This window comes from Lemur catta, chromosome 1, assembly GCF_020740605.2.
Source record: "Lemur catta isolate mLemCat1 chromosome 1, mLemCat1.pri, whole genome shotgun sequence".
Classification (NCBI taxonomy): Eukaryota; Metazoa; Chordata; class Mammalia; order Primates; family Lemuridae; genus Lemur; species Lemur catta.
In genome coordinates, this window is record NC_059128.1 from 37,513,867 (window position 1) to 37,531,149 (window position 17,283).

The 17,283-nt window shown below is 35.1% G+C and overlaps 1 protein-coding gene across 2 annotated transcripts; it reads right to left on the reverse strand.

The window, feature by feature from the left end:
* Window positions 1-206: 206 nt before the first annotated feature.
* LOC123648498 (JNK1/MAPK8 associated membrane protein) lies at window positions 207-17,278 on the reverse strand. 2 transcript variants are annotated; one of them, XM_045566363.1, is made up of 7 exons: window positions 17,130-17,278; window positions 15,172-15,245; window positions 14,454-14,608; window positions 10,013-10,219; window positions 6,129-6,310; window positions 2,767-2,843; window positions 207-486 (listed from the first exon to the last, which is right to left on the reverse strand). In XM_045566363.1, exons 1-7 carry the CDS (start codon window positions 17,131-17,133, stop codon window positions 268-270), a joined length of 918 nt encoding a protein of 305 aa, XP_045422319.1. In that variant the 5' UTR covers window positions 17,134-17,278; the 3' UTR covers window positions 207-267. The 2 variants fall into 2 exon arrangements, with proteins under 2 accessions (XP_045422319.1, XP_045422310.1); XM_045566354.1 differs by having other exon boundaries at window positions 15,172-15,263.
* Between the last annotated feature and the right edge of the window lie 5 nt (window positions 17,279-17,283).

The following is a 17,283-nucleotide window of genomic DNA, read 5'->3' on the forward strand; positions in this document are numbered from 1 at the left end:
GCAAGTGCTTCCTAATATGCTTCTAGTGAAATAATGTCACACTAAGTAACAGTATTATGGTATTTTGTATTTTCCAAGTCTACGGGTCTAACCATAAAGTCTATTAAGTCAAAAAAAACAAAATAAAACACAACAAAACCCAAACAGAAGATAAAATGACAATTTTGTTCCCATATATGACAGAATAGTATTAATAAGTTTTTCAAATTTCTTTACTTTTTAACTAAGTATACTTCTTAGGTTTTTTGGCATTTAAAATTTTTTCATTCAGTGTCCATTGGCTCCTTCCGAGAGTATCCGAGAAGGTTCGGTAAATTTTGCAGTGAACAAGTAAAAAAGGGCTGGTGTAGGTACCAAAGCCAAAAGGGGCAAATCTTGCTCAAGTTTATCCACTCTGGAAATGGAGATTATTCCATAGGCATGAAGTAACCAGTGGCTGAAGAGAACAATAAGTCTTTTCTTTCTGACCAGAAGATCATAGCAGTTCTATATAATTTTATAAAAGAAAGAAAAGAGAAAGATTATCAGGATAAATCAGCTAGATAATTCAATATATTTTAATTTAAAATGTATCAGTTTTCACACATGATCATAACTGCAAAAGCATAGAATGTTTGAACTAGAAAGGACTTAAGAAATCACCCAGTGCAGCTACCACTTTACAGATGAGGAAATCGAGGCTTCCTATGTCATACAAGCACACAGCAGCAGCACCACGACAAGAACCCATGTATTAAGTCCTAGCCTATACCACCGTTCACTCCTGGAAGCACTCTAGTTTCTTCTGAAAGATATAAACTAGATGGGAAACTCTTCATTACATTACATGCTTTCTTCCTGCCCACTGTAGCTATGGGCTTATAGGTAGTATTTGAAATACGAGGTACATAAACCCAATTTCCTTAACCTCTAGCATTCCTGGAATCTGTACCTGAATAATTAGAAGAGAGCAGAAATGATACATACTCTGATTTTCTTTTAATCTTTAACACAGCTCTATAATATGCAAAAAATTGGAAAGACCAAATTAATATAAAAGTAATATCTAAATGTGTTAATAAACACACAAAAATATAATGTACAATAAGTTACTAACTTTCTTTTATCATTAAATGGCTCATCAACTCACCCAGAACTAGGCTGTCTTCTCCTGTTTCCTATTTCTGATTCATATGTAGAGTGCTAATTGAAGTATGTGAACATTTTATAGAGGAGAGATTCACACGGGCAGAGAAATAAGTTTCAAGCTAATTTGGCAGTGTATAGCTCATTCCTAACCATGGATAAAACAAAAATTCATAAACCTCATTTTATTCAAATATCCAACTGTTTCCTCCCTCAAATCTTTCTCTAGAGTTGATAAAAGTACCAAAACTAACTTGCCTATCTTCTTTAATTAATCATATTGCAATGCTGATTAAAGATTACAAAGGAGAAATGAGGATAGTCTAGAGATGGAAAGAACTGAATAATCACCATAAAAACATTCTGCCTAGTTCCTGCACTATTGTTCTGCCTATAGTCAAGTGTTTTCCCCCTTTGCTCTTTCACTCATGTAACAGAAAAAGTGGCATCAACAGTACTCCAAAATAGTTTACAACTTATTTCCTTTGGGTTGAGCTTTTTTATGTTAAGAATTATGAAAAAGCGTGTATCTCATCAACTATAGTGGGCAGTTTAAGACAGGTGATAGGCACTAGATTAGCAACCATTAAGATGGAAGAGTACTGAGACCCCTTATACTTTTTTGTCCCTTTACAGTTGAGCCTCAAAATAGTTCTTAAATCACAGACATTAATGTATTTTTAAAAGCATTTAAATGTAATACATTAAAATAAACAGTAAATAGCCACAGAATTATTCTAGAAATAAAATTTCAGAAGATTGCATGTGAACAAAATAATGTGCAAAAATACCCATTTTAATTAAATTTTAATGAATATATTTTTCCCTAGTTAGATACAGAGTCAAATATACTATTACTTCTCATTTATTATTGAAATTTTTACTAATAACTTAGCTCCTTAAAAATATAAATGTGATGACATGATGTTCTATTCTACCCACAGACCTATAAATGAATCAAAATATACTTTTTTTTTTTGACTAACAGTATTCTGAAAATAAAGACATATAAAATAAAACAAGCAAACAAAAAATAATTCTTTATAACAGTGGCCCTCTGCTGAAACACTAAAAAGTTAGGGGCACAAAATGGATACCTCAAAAAAGGAACAGTATCAGAATAACATGGCTATTAATATTATCTCCAAATCACCAAAATATTATAGATATTATGGGGTATATATAAACATGCACAATCAAGAAAATAAAATTGGGGTAAAAAAATAGAAATACACAATTATTGATGACTCTGGTAGTGTTGCCATTGTAAAATAGTTTAAAATTAGTTCTATATATAGTAAAGCACTTTTAAGTTTCTCTCAAAATAGTGTTAATAGGTTTCAGCATTTCAATAAGTGTATGTTTGCTATGTGGATAAATTATGCGAAATGATTTTTCTTCATCACGCTGAATAGTTGAACCTCACAACTTAACTATATCACTAATATCCCAAGGAAATATATAGTCTAGCATGCAACTTTTCATAAATTTAACCAATGAGCTAAAAGCTACCAAGTGACTTCAATTAGCCAAGGACTACTAAAACAGTTGCACCATATTGTTTATATCATACGCACCATTCTAGTTAATTGTCAAATGTCTCAAAAAAATCTTTAACAAAGGAAAAAAAAGACGTCCTACCTCTATTTCAGAAGCCGACATGTACACAGCCAGAGTAACCAAGGATAACACTAATATAATATATGGGAAGGCATAATCTGAAAGGCAAGCATTGGTACTCGGTTGGAAATTAAACAAATTTTCTGAATAAACCATTACAAAATTCAAACAGTATAATTCTCCTTAGAGTTGAAGCCTTTTTCAACCAGTTCTGTGAGAGACTTAAGTGCTAAGGTTCCACAGCACGGGTCAGCAAATGTTTTCTGGGAAGGGCCAGATAGTAAACAGTTTCAGCCTTGCCGGCCATAAAATCTCTGTCTCAATTACCCAACTCTGCAGCTGTAGAGGGAAAGCGAAAGTGGCCATACACAATACATAAAAGAATAGCCATGACTGTGTTCCAAAAAATCTTTATGGACAGTAAAATATGAATTTCACAAAATTTTCATGTGTCAAGAAATATAACTCTTGATTTTTTTCTTTAACCATTTTAAAACATAAAAACTAACCTTTGTCAGCCAGGCTTTGAAGATCCCGGCCTTAAGGTATCATTGAACATAAAAAATTAACTTATCTCCTATGCATCTACAATGGTGCCAATTACGTATCAAACTTAGGAAAATTGAGAAAATAGTTACTCAAATAATTTTCTGTGTTTTGTGGTCCAGATGGAGAACCTTGGTTGAAAAGGGTTATCTATAAGAGTAATTCAGCTTTAATTAATCGTTAGAAAAGTTCATTTATCAACAAACCTCAAAGGATAAACAGATCATTGAGTATTCTTAATATCAAAATTCTAGAAATTCCAACTTCAAATACAGTACAGTAATAATATTTTAAGCAAAATTTCTTAACAAAATACCATTTTTCTCTTAAAATGCTTCAAATTTATAGCACACCAAAATCAATGGAAAAATTGAGAAAAAAATACCTTGAATTATTTTTCATACAATTCTTTTAAAACATCTTCAGTTTATGAAACTACTAGTCATTCTACATTGCAGTAGAATCCATTTGGAACAATTTCCAATGTTAATTCAGGATGCAGCAGCCAGAAACTCTGCATTATCTACATAGGCCTGATTCCAGCTTATTAAAGAAGTGAATGATTTGTTTGACACTTAAAACCTTTAATTTTATAGACAGTGATTAAGCCATTAAAAAAAAACCATTTAATTTATAAGTAACTAAACAATGTTGCTAATGATATAAATTTAAGACCTGGTAGTAAAAAGCTATATAAAGTAAAAAGGAAGAAGAAAAAGTATGTGGGAATAGAGGGAAGTCCTAGGCAGGAGGCAGGATTTAGAGTGGTTCTTAAATTCTAGTGTGTAAAACAATTTGAGATTTCGCGCAAGTATGTCTGGGATAGGGTCTGGGGATCTACATTTTAGTTCCCCTGGTGGTTCAGATGCAGATCACACTTAAAAACTGGCTTCAGTAAACTTCCAGGCAGGTAAAAGTTTATCCCTGACATCTTCCTACTCACTCTCAGTGTCTTTCTCTCTATACCCTCAATCCTCCCATACCTTAAGCTACAAGAAGCTTCCTGCTACTCTACTTTGCACAGACTTCCTATATCCCCTACAAACCCAAAATTATCTATTTTCTTTTTTCTTCAACATTATAAAATTATGAGTTGGTACAATAACCTCTGTGACTAATCTCAGCAGATCGTATAAGTTTATGCTTATTGCAAATGGGGTGATTCTCCCTATGAATGTGTTTTGAATGACCTAAAAACATCCAGTGTGGGAAAAGGCATTTTTCAATATAGGCAGCTAACTATAGGAAATAGAAAGCAATCTGTCTGGCAGTCTCCTTGGGTTAACTTTCCCAAGCTTCTCCTCCTTTTCCCTTTCCTCCATTTTATAACCAAGAGGTTCTACACAATAGCACCACTGGATTTTAGAGCTGCCAATTCTTAACTCTTTCCAGCCTAGACAGCTCTCCTAACCTCCAGACTAATACAAACAACTACCTGTAAGCTTTTGGATATTCCATGAATACCAAAACCAAATTCACTTCTCCTCACCAACCTATTTGCTTCCTCAAATATTCACTTTTTATCCATCCACCAGTTTCTAAGTCAGAGAGCTACCTTATCATACCCTCATCCTATTTCCTCAACCCCTTATATTTAATATTACCTAGCTTACTTAACTCTACCTCTAAAACAGCTCCTCATACCCAGTGTTTCTCTACTGTAGGGCGGGCAAACAGGTTTGGTTTACTGCAGCATCTCTTAACTACTTTCCAGGTTCTCTTCCCCTGCCAATCCATCTTCCACAGCTATCAAGCTATATTTCTACAATGCAAATCTACTCTCATGTCACTCTTCTGCCTAAATCTTTTTAAGAGTAGGCCCCTATTCCCTAGAGCAAGAATAGCAACCTCAAATGCCTACAGAGGCTAGCCAGGCGTGTATAACTGCAGTGGCCCAAATCTCACGGGGAACCAGGGAACAGTAGGAGCTAGAGGGAACTATAGATTTTCAAATACTGTGGAGGCCAAATGAAACAGTTTATCTGTAAACCAAAATACGGGGAACAACAGACCCCTGACTAGTCTCTAATATTTCCCTTGGCCTTACCCTTAGCTCCAACTTTACCTTGAATGAAATTATATTCCCAAACTATATTACCAAATTACATTACCAAGCTACATTACTTGCATAATGATACCCAGTCCTTCCCACTTCCTTTACGCCAGAAGACTTGGCCTTTGCACCCTGGTAGGCTCCATATAAAGGATGGTATCTAACATTCTTGCAATGCTCAATGTCACATATTAAAAAGAACCATACTATGTTTTCTCAGCTATTTATAGCTTGCCTGCTTTATCTTCTAGTAGTATGTGAGACTTTTAACGTGACTTTTCCTTATTCTTTTAAGTCACAGTTCAGTCTACATGGTTACTGAATAATAGTTATGTTAAAATAAAGGATATTTTGAGGATTTTTTTGGCTGTATCTAAAAGGTTTTCATAAAGGAACTTAGAAACCTGAGATTCTACTTAATAATAAATTGTATATATTATCAAGACTAATTTCCAAATACTTTCAAATAAAAACCAGTGTTTACTTTTTATTATATACGTAGGTTTTTAAAATTTTTTAATTTGGTTATGAGCTTCAAATGTAACGAATTCTCTAAATAGAAATCAGTTTTGATTAGCTGCCACTGATTTTGTGAGAATTTCTACTCCAAGAAATTCATGATTTTTTTATAATACTGATTATATGTTTTAGTAAAAATATATACTAAGGTTTATTTTCAAGGATTAAAAAAAACTATTTAAAAAAAAGCTCCAAAGTTAAATTCAGAGAAAATATTATTACATATAATAATAAATATTTCATGGACTTTACTTATCAAACTTACATAAAAGGCCTCCACCAACTGCCTGAAGCACGGTTAAAATTGGGAAGAAATAAAGTGCAGCATAAATACTTTTAAATCGATCCGACTTCCCTAACCCACATGCGATCTTCTTCACCAGAAGAGGTCGGAGCAGCATCATTAACACCAGGCAGAATGCATAATAGATAAATACGATGGTGTATCTGTAAAATAAAATAAAGACTTTGTAACATCAAAAATATGTTTTAAAAATGCTTTTATCCTTGATCATGTTTAAATCAAAGATCTGTTGCCAAATTTTTGAAAAACTTTTTACAAAACAGTTTAAAAAGCACATTAAGTCCAAACCTATTGGACACTCAGATTGGTGTAAGGTTGGCCAAACAGACTCCCACATACTGCTAGCCAGGGTACAATGGTTCCTTTCCTAGGCAGTTTGGAAATATGCATCAAAAATCCTAAAAATGTTTATAACCTTTGATCCAGCAATTTTACTTATAGAAGTTCAGCATAGGGAAACAATCAGGGATGCACAAAAAGCTATCTATATGACGATTTTTATTAAATCACTTATAATAAAACTCAGGAAGAAAATATTCAACAATAGGAAACTGGTTACATTTTATAGTACATTCATACTGGAATACTATTCAGCCGTTAAAAATCTAGTTATGAAAGAGATGTTAACAACAAAAGTAACTGTGCCTAATATAGTAAGTGACGACAGGTCACAAAATGCCATGTTATAGTATAGCATTAATATTCTTTAAAATGTAAATATACACTTGCAGAAATAAAACTAGAAAGACAATTTTTAGCAGTGGTTATCTCAAGGAATGGAATTACAGATTATTTTACTTGACATGTTCTTTTTCTATGTTTTTGAAATGTCCTGTGGCTAGTTACACTGGCTCACACCAGCATTTTGGGAGGCCGAGGGGGGGTTTTGGTTTAAAACCCACCTAGGTAACATATAGAAACCCCATCTCTATTAAAAAATTTTAAAAATTAGCCAGGGATGGTGGCATGCACCTTTAGTCCTAGCAAGTCTAGAGGCTGAGGTGGGAGGATTGCTTGAATCCAAGAGTTCAAGGTTACGGTGAGCTATGATCCTGCCACTGCACTTCAACCTCAGTAACAGAGTGTAACGCTGCCTCTAAAACAAAAAAACAAACGAAAAAGAAATGTCCTGTAATGTAATTCTTCTTTTTTAAATGTAATTTTTATAATCAGGAAAAAAAAAGTTGTGAAAAGAGCTGTCACCAGACTATAGTTTCTAGCATTATATTTTGAATGGGATTTCAATATACACAGAACTTCTTTTTCGTAAGTATGTTCTATAACTTCTATAGCTTTTCTGTAACTTTTTTTTCATCAGTATTTTCATGTCATTTTTACTATCTTACTACTCACATCCTCTCTCTATACAGGGGAAAGTTCTAAGAAGTACCGGAGTCATTTCCGATTTCAGACCATGTGCTTCCTCCCACATAGCATAATGATACCATATTCCTGTGCTCTTATGATGCTTTTAGGTCCAGTTCTATACTCTAATGCATTAGTACATGTTTGAAATCTTGGGTGATGAGTTTTTTGTCTTGTTATGCCACCTGCTACCAACATCAACAGAAAATGAAATCTGTTCAGTCCCACAACTTAGAGTTCCTTAAGAGCTACAAAAAGATTACTCTTACTCAGGAGGAAACCATCATGTGTTACCTCTCCTAATGAACTAGGAAACTAATCTCTGGAAGTGGAAAACTGTTTCCCACCCCTGCCCTCTACCAGAAGACCTCATCTTCCCCCCTTTCCTCTTTTCAATCCATCCCCCCTACACATTGAGATAGGATAACTCCAACAAGCTAAAGCTAATTTTTGCTACAACAGTAATAACTTCTCACTTTCAATAACTCATCCTTAAAGTTTAATAATGTAAAGGTTATTTTTTGTATTAATAGGAAGTTATAATGATAGAAGCTTACATGTTTTTCCATGCCTCATCCACATGAGTTTCCCCTCAAAATTATAATTATCAGTAAAGTACCATGATATTTTTCAGGTTTTTTTTTTTTTTTTTTTTTTGAGACAGAGTCTCACTCTGTTGCCCGGGCTAGAGTGAGTGCCGTGGCGTCAGCCTAGCTCACAGCAACCTCAGACTCCTGGGCTCAAGCGATCCTACTGCCTCAGCCTCCCGAGTAACTGGGACTACACGCATGTGCCACCATGCCCAGCTAATTTTTTTCTGTACATATTTTTAGTTGGCCAGATAATTTCTATTTTTTAGTAGAGACGGGTTCTCACTATTGCTCAGGCTGGTCTCGAACTCTCGACCTCGAGCGATCCACCCACCTCGGCCTCCCAAAGTGCTAGGATTACAGGCGTGAGCCACCGCGCCTGGCCAGATATTTTTCAGTTTTTAAGGAACTAGCTATATATATCACTTGGAAAAACAGACTTCATTTCTGGTAATTCTGTGCCATTACTTTTTGTTGACTTGCAAAAGAAAAAAATTACTATGAATTTTGGTAGCTCAGTCTGACCATATATTTAAGTTTAGAATGGCTAAATAAATAATATGTATAAACCCAATGCTATAAGATACTATAATATCTCATAATTTTAAAAAATCATTATTTTTATAATTAAAAAACAAGGCAGGCAAGCTATTCCACAATAACTATTGGTAAAATTGCCAAGAAAAAAAAAGAACTATTTAATTCAAAGACAGTGAATAGATGGAAAATTTCCTGATCAATGTAGTTGTGTGATGATTCTGACTGACCAAGAGTGCTGTGGACAAGATTCTGAAGTGACACCCACCTCAGCAAGAATAAGTGCTATAAGAAATTACACGTTGGCTATTCTGGGTACAGAATGAGGGCTGGGAGCACCTATTTGCCATCACTAATCTTCTATTTTTTTATCCTCCTACTATAGGCTTTACAAACACTACAATAAACAATATAAATGTGACTATCCAAAGATGAATCTGATTTTTTTTCAAATAAAATGACTTTATAACTTATTTAAATATGATATCCCATTCACTTAAGTTTTCTATTAATAAATAGGACCAGTTTAAACTCTATAGGTCCCCAGGACAGCATATGACAATAGAGTAATTGAAACTGAGGATTATAGCTCTATGAATCAACAAAGAGGACACTATCAGTCTTTAATACAGTCTTTTACATATAAAATATAGTTATATAAAAAATAATTACAGGACTTAATGGCTGGCAGGTAGAAAAGGTTTTTATATCTCTGTATCTAGATCTTGTTTTTGAAAATTACATTTTTACATATATGCATATGTATGTTTTTGATGCTTTACCATGATGAACTTGCTCAAAAAGGACTAATTTCATTGAGCATATTATGTAATAGAAACTGGCTACAACTATGAGAACATAAATACCAGACTTTTCTCTTATGCCTTTAACAAGAAAAATATATCAAAATGAATACCAACAATTTACAGAATTTCTAAAAATGAAACAGTCTGAGATAACAATACACAGAATCTTATGAATTTGATATTTTTAACAAAATATTCTTATAGAAATTACATTTAGTTGGGGAAAAAAAAACCAGAAAGAATACTAACCCAAGCACTCTAATAATGCCAGCTACAATAAAGTACCTCCTGTATGTAAGGCACTGCACATGGTATCTGATGATGTGTGGATTCATTTAATCCTCACGACATCTTATAAAGTATCATTATACCCATTTTACCAATGGGAAAACTGAGGTTACAAGAGGCTGTTAACATGCTCAAGATAACAGCAGCTGACAGACCTGGGATTCAAACCCAAGCCTGTTTTTGTCTCTAAAGTCCATGAAATCTATAAATAATCTAAAGAGTTTTTAAAAAATGATCTTAAGTTTAAATAAGTACGTACAGTGGATAGACAGCTTCATGAGTACAGTGCACTGTGGTAACGTAATCTGGACTTGGGTTGTAAAGCATCGTGTACCAATCAGAAAGCATCAATACTCGACATGAATGGATATAAAGAACTCCGACTGGATCACTCACAAGTAAGGTGATAATAGCTGCCATACTGCATTCAAATAACGCAGTGATGTGCTGGAAAAGTGCACTGGAACTAGAGGAACAAAAGAACAGACGCACGATTACCAGAAAAATTTAAATTTTTAAATGGCTTTAATAAAACATATATATGTTTCAAGATATGGATTCTAAAAAAAATTTTAACTGAAAAATCTTGAAACTAGAAAATCTTCTAAATAGATTAGAAAAGCCAAACATATATAAGAACTACTCATAAAAGTATAAACTTATTTTTTAAAAAGGGATAATACTCATCCAGATAACAGTATTATCTAACCTAAGAGCAGAAATCAGATCTACCTTACATCTTTAGTATCTTGCCAAATTGTTATTAAATTTCCAATTATCCTAATATAAAAAATACATGACAGACGATATGTAACATACATTCATTGTAAAGTATAATAATACATCAAACATTATAAGCTCACCAAACCCAATAACTAGAACATGGTCAACAATTCACTTCTCTGTTCCTCCCTTTCATACCTCTATCTCTGAACTGGTGGTAACTATATACTAAATTGCTTTTATATCTTTTTCTAAACAGTTTTTACCCCAATTGTATTTATGCTTCAAAACTACTGTTTAGTTTTATTCATTTTTGAATGCTAGGCAACACTGCACTTAATGCAAATGATCCCTGATTGATAAATTACATCTTGACTGGGCAGAACTATAAATGAACTACGAATACCTGATGAAAACAGTGTGGTTTGGCTTTCCTGAGTTCAGTGATTCTCATGATTGGCATGTCCCTTGTAAGATTCCAGAAGCTACACTTCTAGAGTTGGCTCCTCTAGGGCATAAGACTTTAAGCCTGGCCAACTCCCACACCCATCCAATGTGGGTCTCATCTCCTTCCACCTGAGCTGATGTGCTTCAAAAGCTATTGCTGACAAGTAATGTGTCATGCTGCCCTCCTGGTAAGCTGAGTTGCTGCCAAGTAGCATGACCTGTGGTAGTCTCATGAGTCTGAATGTTTAATCGAACCTAGGAGGATTCCCAGTAGGTATTACAAATACAGCTTCTCATTTTATGCTCGGTGTCTCTTAACATATTTCATATTTTCCATCTTCTTCTTTCTCAGTGCTACATGCCATTATTTCTTTATATGTAGTTTTTTCTAGTTCACTAATTCTATTTTCAACTGTTTAATCTGTTGACTACCATTTTTTATTTTGGCAAGTATAAATTTTCATTTCTAAAAGTTTCTTTTTTCCCTCCCACCAAATCTGTCTGTTTATTCCTTACAATCTCTTGTTGACTGGACAGCTTTGTGACTACATCCTTCATTTCTTTATGGGCAGTAGTTATATGTTCTGGTAGGTGAAAGTTCATTATCTGTAGTTCTTTGGGCGTGTAAATATATTGTTTGTTGTGTCTACCAATAAGTCATATTGCTTATTTAGTAATCATTGACTATGAGATCATCACTAGATCTTAATGAACAAGAGTCTTATGGGCCTAAACTGAGAATAGGGAAGGAAGCTTTCTAGCAAAGATTTGCTGCTTCTCCCAGCAGTCATGGCCACCACTACCTGGGCTTCAAGCCCCTGAGGGTCTAGGGCTAGGCTTAGCACAGGCTGCCCAAGATTCAGTATCCAGATAGCACTGCTGCTATCAGCAATTAACCTCCCAATTGCCTATCTTGTCATGCTGATCCACCTCAGGGTGGGTTTGTTTGTTTTCTGACAGAGAACATTTCTTAGAAATCCCTGCTACCTCCAGTGGGACTGGCAACTTCTCAAATAATAAGTCTTTCCCAGACTTTAGTTATTTCATGCAAATGGCTCACCTGGAGCTCCTAATTAGCTCACATTGTTGGAAGCAGAACTCCTGTGCCATTTTACAAAGATGAAAACATTGAATACATAAATAAACATTTATATTTTCATAATATGTAATCTGGCATTTTGCTTCCTTGTAGAATTTATATTTTTAGAGGCAAAATCCCAACTTCATTATTTCTTGCCATGACTATAGTAAACTTACTAGTCCCTTTTCATCATGCTCTCTTTCAATCTGTCATCAGTCACATGATCTTTTATAAAATGAAATCTGATTCTAAAGCTCCCCTTATTAAACTACTTCTAAGTCCATTCTGCCTTTCTGGAAAAATATTCCTCACAGGCATCACCTCCTACACCTCTTGGCCATGCTAAATTACTAAGTTCCCTTGCGGCCCCGCATCGCTCTCCACCTCAAAACACATTTCACATATCTGTGGATCCTTCCAGTTCAGCTCTGGGGTTATCCCCAGGTTTTATGAGCACTTCTTAAGATTTTTCCAGCCCAAATCATTCCTAACTGTAAGTGCAATGTCCCAGGAAAATGCAACTGATGGCCCTTGTGTTCCTTGCTACGAACTTCCAAGACAAAGCATAGTTGTACAAACTACCTCTTTTTAAACCCACCTCCTTTCCTGCCTGAGCAGTGGTCACTCCTCTGTTCTACCCTCAAACCAACCTCTACTCTCTACTCTAAGTCTCTCCCCCAAAACATATCTGATATTTCAATTCAAATGCATTTGGTGAGGTATGTCTCTATGTTCCCCATCTCTTCTCTATTTTGGGCTGAGAAGTTCCAGACAATTAACTGAGCAAACATTCTATTTTAGCTTTAAGTTTATCACATCTCATCCTCATCTTTCATCATTCCATAACAGAAATTAAAAGCATGCTGAGAGCTGCTATTTTAAAAGTCTTTTTATAAATCCTTCTGAAAAATAATGAAAGCCTTCCCAGTGTAAATAAAGCCTTCCCTGGCTTTATTAGGTGGATCCAGAAAACTGCTGATTCTATTTCTATCTGACTATCCCCCTTCTATTTCCATTCCCACTATTGTATAGTCTGCCCATCACTATTTCTTTGACAACAGTCTTTTCATATATTTGATCTCTAATCTACCCTCCACAGAAATTATCTTCCTAAAATATACATCCAATGATGCTACTTCCCCACACCAAAACCTTTACCAATAAATGATTCACTCTGCAAATAGTAAGCATCTATCATGTGCCAGCTGCTGTGCAAGGCTCTGGAGATTCCATGGAGGACAACGACAGAGATGGCCACTGCCCGTGTGGAGCTTATAATCAGGGGCAGGGGGAATGTAAAGTGCTAAAGAGAAAACAACAACAAAATGAGGAGTGCTATTAAAAAAGAAAAATAAGGGAGACAGACTTACTTTAGATTGGGACAGGGAAGGCCTCTCTAAGTAGGTGACAGTTAAACTAAAATCTGAAGGAAAAGAAGGCAGCTAGGTAAAAAGTGCAGTCAGATGGAGAAGGGAGAAATTCAGGCAGCAAAAAGAGTTTGGAGAAAGGGAAAGGACCTGAAGCAGGAAAGATCCTGAGAAATTAGATGAACTAAAAGAAAATCAGCATGGCTGAAATGTACTAAAGTAGCATTTGGCTCCCTGATCTGAGCAGAATAAAGTTCACATCCTGATCAAGAACATTTGTCTTCTGGCCTCAGTTTACCTTTCCCACTCTCCTTTATATTACCTTTCTTTTACTGCAACCCACACTTTGACCACTTCAGACTATGTCCCTTCCTACCCAACCCAGATCACACATTACATACTTCCATGCCATTGATCATGCTATTTCCTCTGCCGAAAATGTTCTTATTTTGAAGTCTTTCAGATCTCATCAGGAACAATTATCTCTCAATTCTTTGTGACTCAAAGCATTTTGTTTATAACGTTTCCACTATACTTCTAAGACTGATTCATAATTAATGATGTATACATTTGCCTTCTGCACAAGATTATGACTATAAGCCATGTCAGTTACTTTTGTATCTCCTCCCCCAATCTTCCAAACATAAGACACAGTGCTCAATAAATGTGTTGACTTAATGTGTTAGTATGAATTTTCATAATTAGGTTACAGCTATATCATTTTAACTACAATATACTAGATTATTAGTACTAAATTACAAATATTTGTTCCATAACAAAAAACAGCTTGTAATCATATTTTTGTAGAAAACCAATAAGGATTATAATTGAGAAATTAAAAAAAAAAAACTCCTTCAAGATCATTTAGAGTAAAATAGACAGAGGACAGTTCCCTTAATAATTACTAAGGCACACCCTATCATTAAGTTTTCTTGTCACAGTAAAAAGTGATCAGAATATAAAGGAAAAACAGGTTTACCACCTTTAAAACAACAGAAAAAGCATAATTACTTGATAAGGTCTTCTAAATTATAATTATTCCAACATCAGCCCATCCAGATATATTTATAGAATGTGCTAACCTCTTTTTCCCCGAGTACCATTCAATGAAGAACCAATGTAAAACAAGAGGAAGCATAGCCATAAATCCAAGATAAAGCCAATCATAAAGTTCTGGAGACTCTGTGCAAGGTTGACAATATTTCTGTGCATTTGTCCTTTGTCCTCTTGGGCACACCTACAATATAGAAAAGCAATATTTTGTGTACAGATACTATTTTAGAATACTGACACACTCCAAAAAAAAATCATTCTATAAGACATCTCATTTCAGTTTATAAAGTTTACATGTGTAACTTTTAGAAATGAACAAAACATAAATACTTAAGTAAAATAAAAAGAAATCTACATTGTAGGTGCTATATCTGTACAGTGTTCTTAAAAGTTTCTTTCTTTTACTGTTACTAAAATAGTTGACTAACATTCAATGAAAAACCTAGTTATTAACATCATATAAAAAGAATTGCAGAGAAATGTCCTGTATTTGTAATCTTAACTTACTATACAAATCAGCATACTAAAATCATTAAAAAAGGAATTTGAAAATGTTTTTTAAAATAATTGTGACTATCAAGAAAGATGTAATGTATTATAGACATCAATATGATAATACAAGTCTTTTATTAGTACCTCCATATTCTTTTACAAATTACTGAGCATATATAAGAATAAAGATTCTACACGTGAAAATATTTCAAAAGCAAATAGATTTTACAAATGAAATTCAAACATAAGACTTACCCCACATTCTCCATATATTTCAGTTGAGCCATTTTTAAATAATAGGGTCTTCCCACAATAAAGTCCAAGGCATGCTGGTTGAATATCGACAGCTTTTTAAAAACAAATGCCAGTATAGTAACATCTTTTGTGATTATAAAAAAAAATAATGCAATAATAGCTGAAGCACTTTGCAGAAATATCTCAACACAGTTTCAAATCTTAAAATGCTATATATTAGACAAACATCTTGAAGCATTTATTTTTAAATTTCAATTTCTCTTTTTTATACCATAACATTGGAGAAAGTTATATTGGAAATTTGGAGTTAATACTGTTCTTTATGTTAAAGTCCTCAACCAGCAGAGCAGAATCCATTCCCAAAACTCAAAGCCTAATAATGCTTGTCTCCAGTGCTCCAGCCAGCCACTCCCCTTGATTAGAGCAGACTTATGAATTTCATTGATTATAAGTTCAAAAATAATTTTTTAAAAAAATTAGAATACCAATAGAAGGTCATCACCTTTTATCTTGCCAGTCAAGACATTAAGCACACAATGTACGTACACAATCTATTATCACCTGTTCATAAAAGAACACATTCTCACACCAGAAAAGCATAAAGAACATAATTTCAGAATAGAGGGCAAGCCTTTACAGTAAATAAATTCAGCTTTATAAAAATCCTGCTATATTGTCCTAGCTTTTATAATTTTCTGTTGAGGGCAGGTGAAAATTTCATCAAGGCTGTCACTGGGTTTCTGACCAACATTTAGGAACCACTGCCTTAGAATTAATCTCCTAATCTCAAGGTTTAGGGAAAATAAAAAAGAACTCTTCTTTACAAAAAAAAAAAAAAAAAAAAAAAACCTCAGGACCTACTCAGGATTGTCTTTGACCTCATCCACAGGGAGGAATTATTGAAGTTTTTTTTCATCAGTGACACCTGATCCCTTTCATTTATTCATTCATTCAATAAACATGTATTGAATGTCAGATTTCACAGGTTAGGCGCCACCAAGGTACATAGGGAAACATGACAGAGTCCCTGCCCTTTAAAAACCTATAGTCTAATGTGGAATAAACTCCAAACAACTATGGTCTAAATGCGAATTAATTTGGAAAATTATGCATTTTATAAGTATTCTTGAACAATCATTTTCCAAATTCTTCATGAATTCACAAAAGAGACTAGTCTACAATCAAATTCAAGTACACTTTATTTCTTTCTCCTTATGCTGCTAAGAAAAAATACATGTAGCACTGACTAAAATGCCTTAAATTTAATATTTCACTTTTAACAAATTTCTGACTTCGTATGGGCTTCACATCTAGTAGATGTTTCATAAATACATTTGAATGTAAATAATCTAAAGTTTCTCAAAAAGGCCTGAAAACCAGTATAATAAACTGAAAGCAACAGCTCATCATCCACCAAAGAAAATCCTGGCCCCAAGTGTCTGTTCTATTTCCCCTTTCATTTCCTTTAGTGAAAGATAACTAAAATTTTTTTTTTTTTTTTTGCAACGGTCTTGCCCCTTTGTGACGAGCCCTGTAAACTTAGCTTGAGGTTGAAGCAGGAGACAATAAGTTAGGCAGCAATTCGCTTTTGCTTCCTTTACTGGTTTTCTGCACTATCGCCCGCGCTTTTAATTTTGAAGTCAACCCTGATGCATGTGTTTCCTCCATATTAAACAAAGGGACTGAAGTGACATTTCGAACACAAGAACAACAAAGACCTGGCCTTTCCCCCCCGCACACTGCGCGCTTCCTCCCCGCAGCCTGCCAGGAGCAGGGAGCAGGGAGCAGGGACCACCCACCCCGGGAGGAGTCCCGGCCCGGCCCGAGGGCGGGCGAGAGCAGGGGCGAGCATGCGCCGCTACCCGAAGGCCGCCGCCCGGAGCCGAGCCCGGAGTCGGCTGCGTGTGGAAGAAGCGGGGACTAAGACAAGCGCCTCTCGCATCTCAGCGACCACTCACCCATTGGCCGCCTGTAGGTTTCTCCGGAGAAGCTCCAGGATCAGCGGATCCAGCGGCAGCGCCCGGACATCCGGGCCACAGCGCTCCCGGCGGCTCCGCCTCCGAGTAACCCCGGCTACAGCCCCGAAGTCCCGCCCCCGCTTCCTGGTCTGGG

Bases quoted from the DNA above. Each gene is read 5' to 3' on its own strand.
- LOC123648498 (XM_045566354.1), bottom strand. The intron at 14,609-15,171 runs GTAAGTCTTATG...TCTATATTGTAG, and splicing joins AAATATATGGAGAATGTGGG to GTGTGCCCAAGAGGACAAAG. The intron at 487-2,766 runs GTAGGACGTCTT...AAAATTATATAG, and splicing joins TGTCGGCTTCTGAAATAGAG to AACTGCTATGATCTTCTGGT.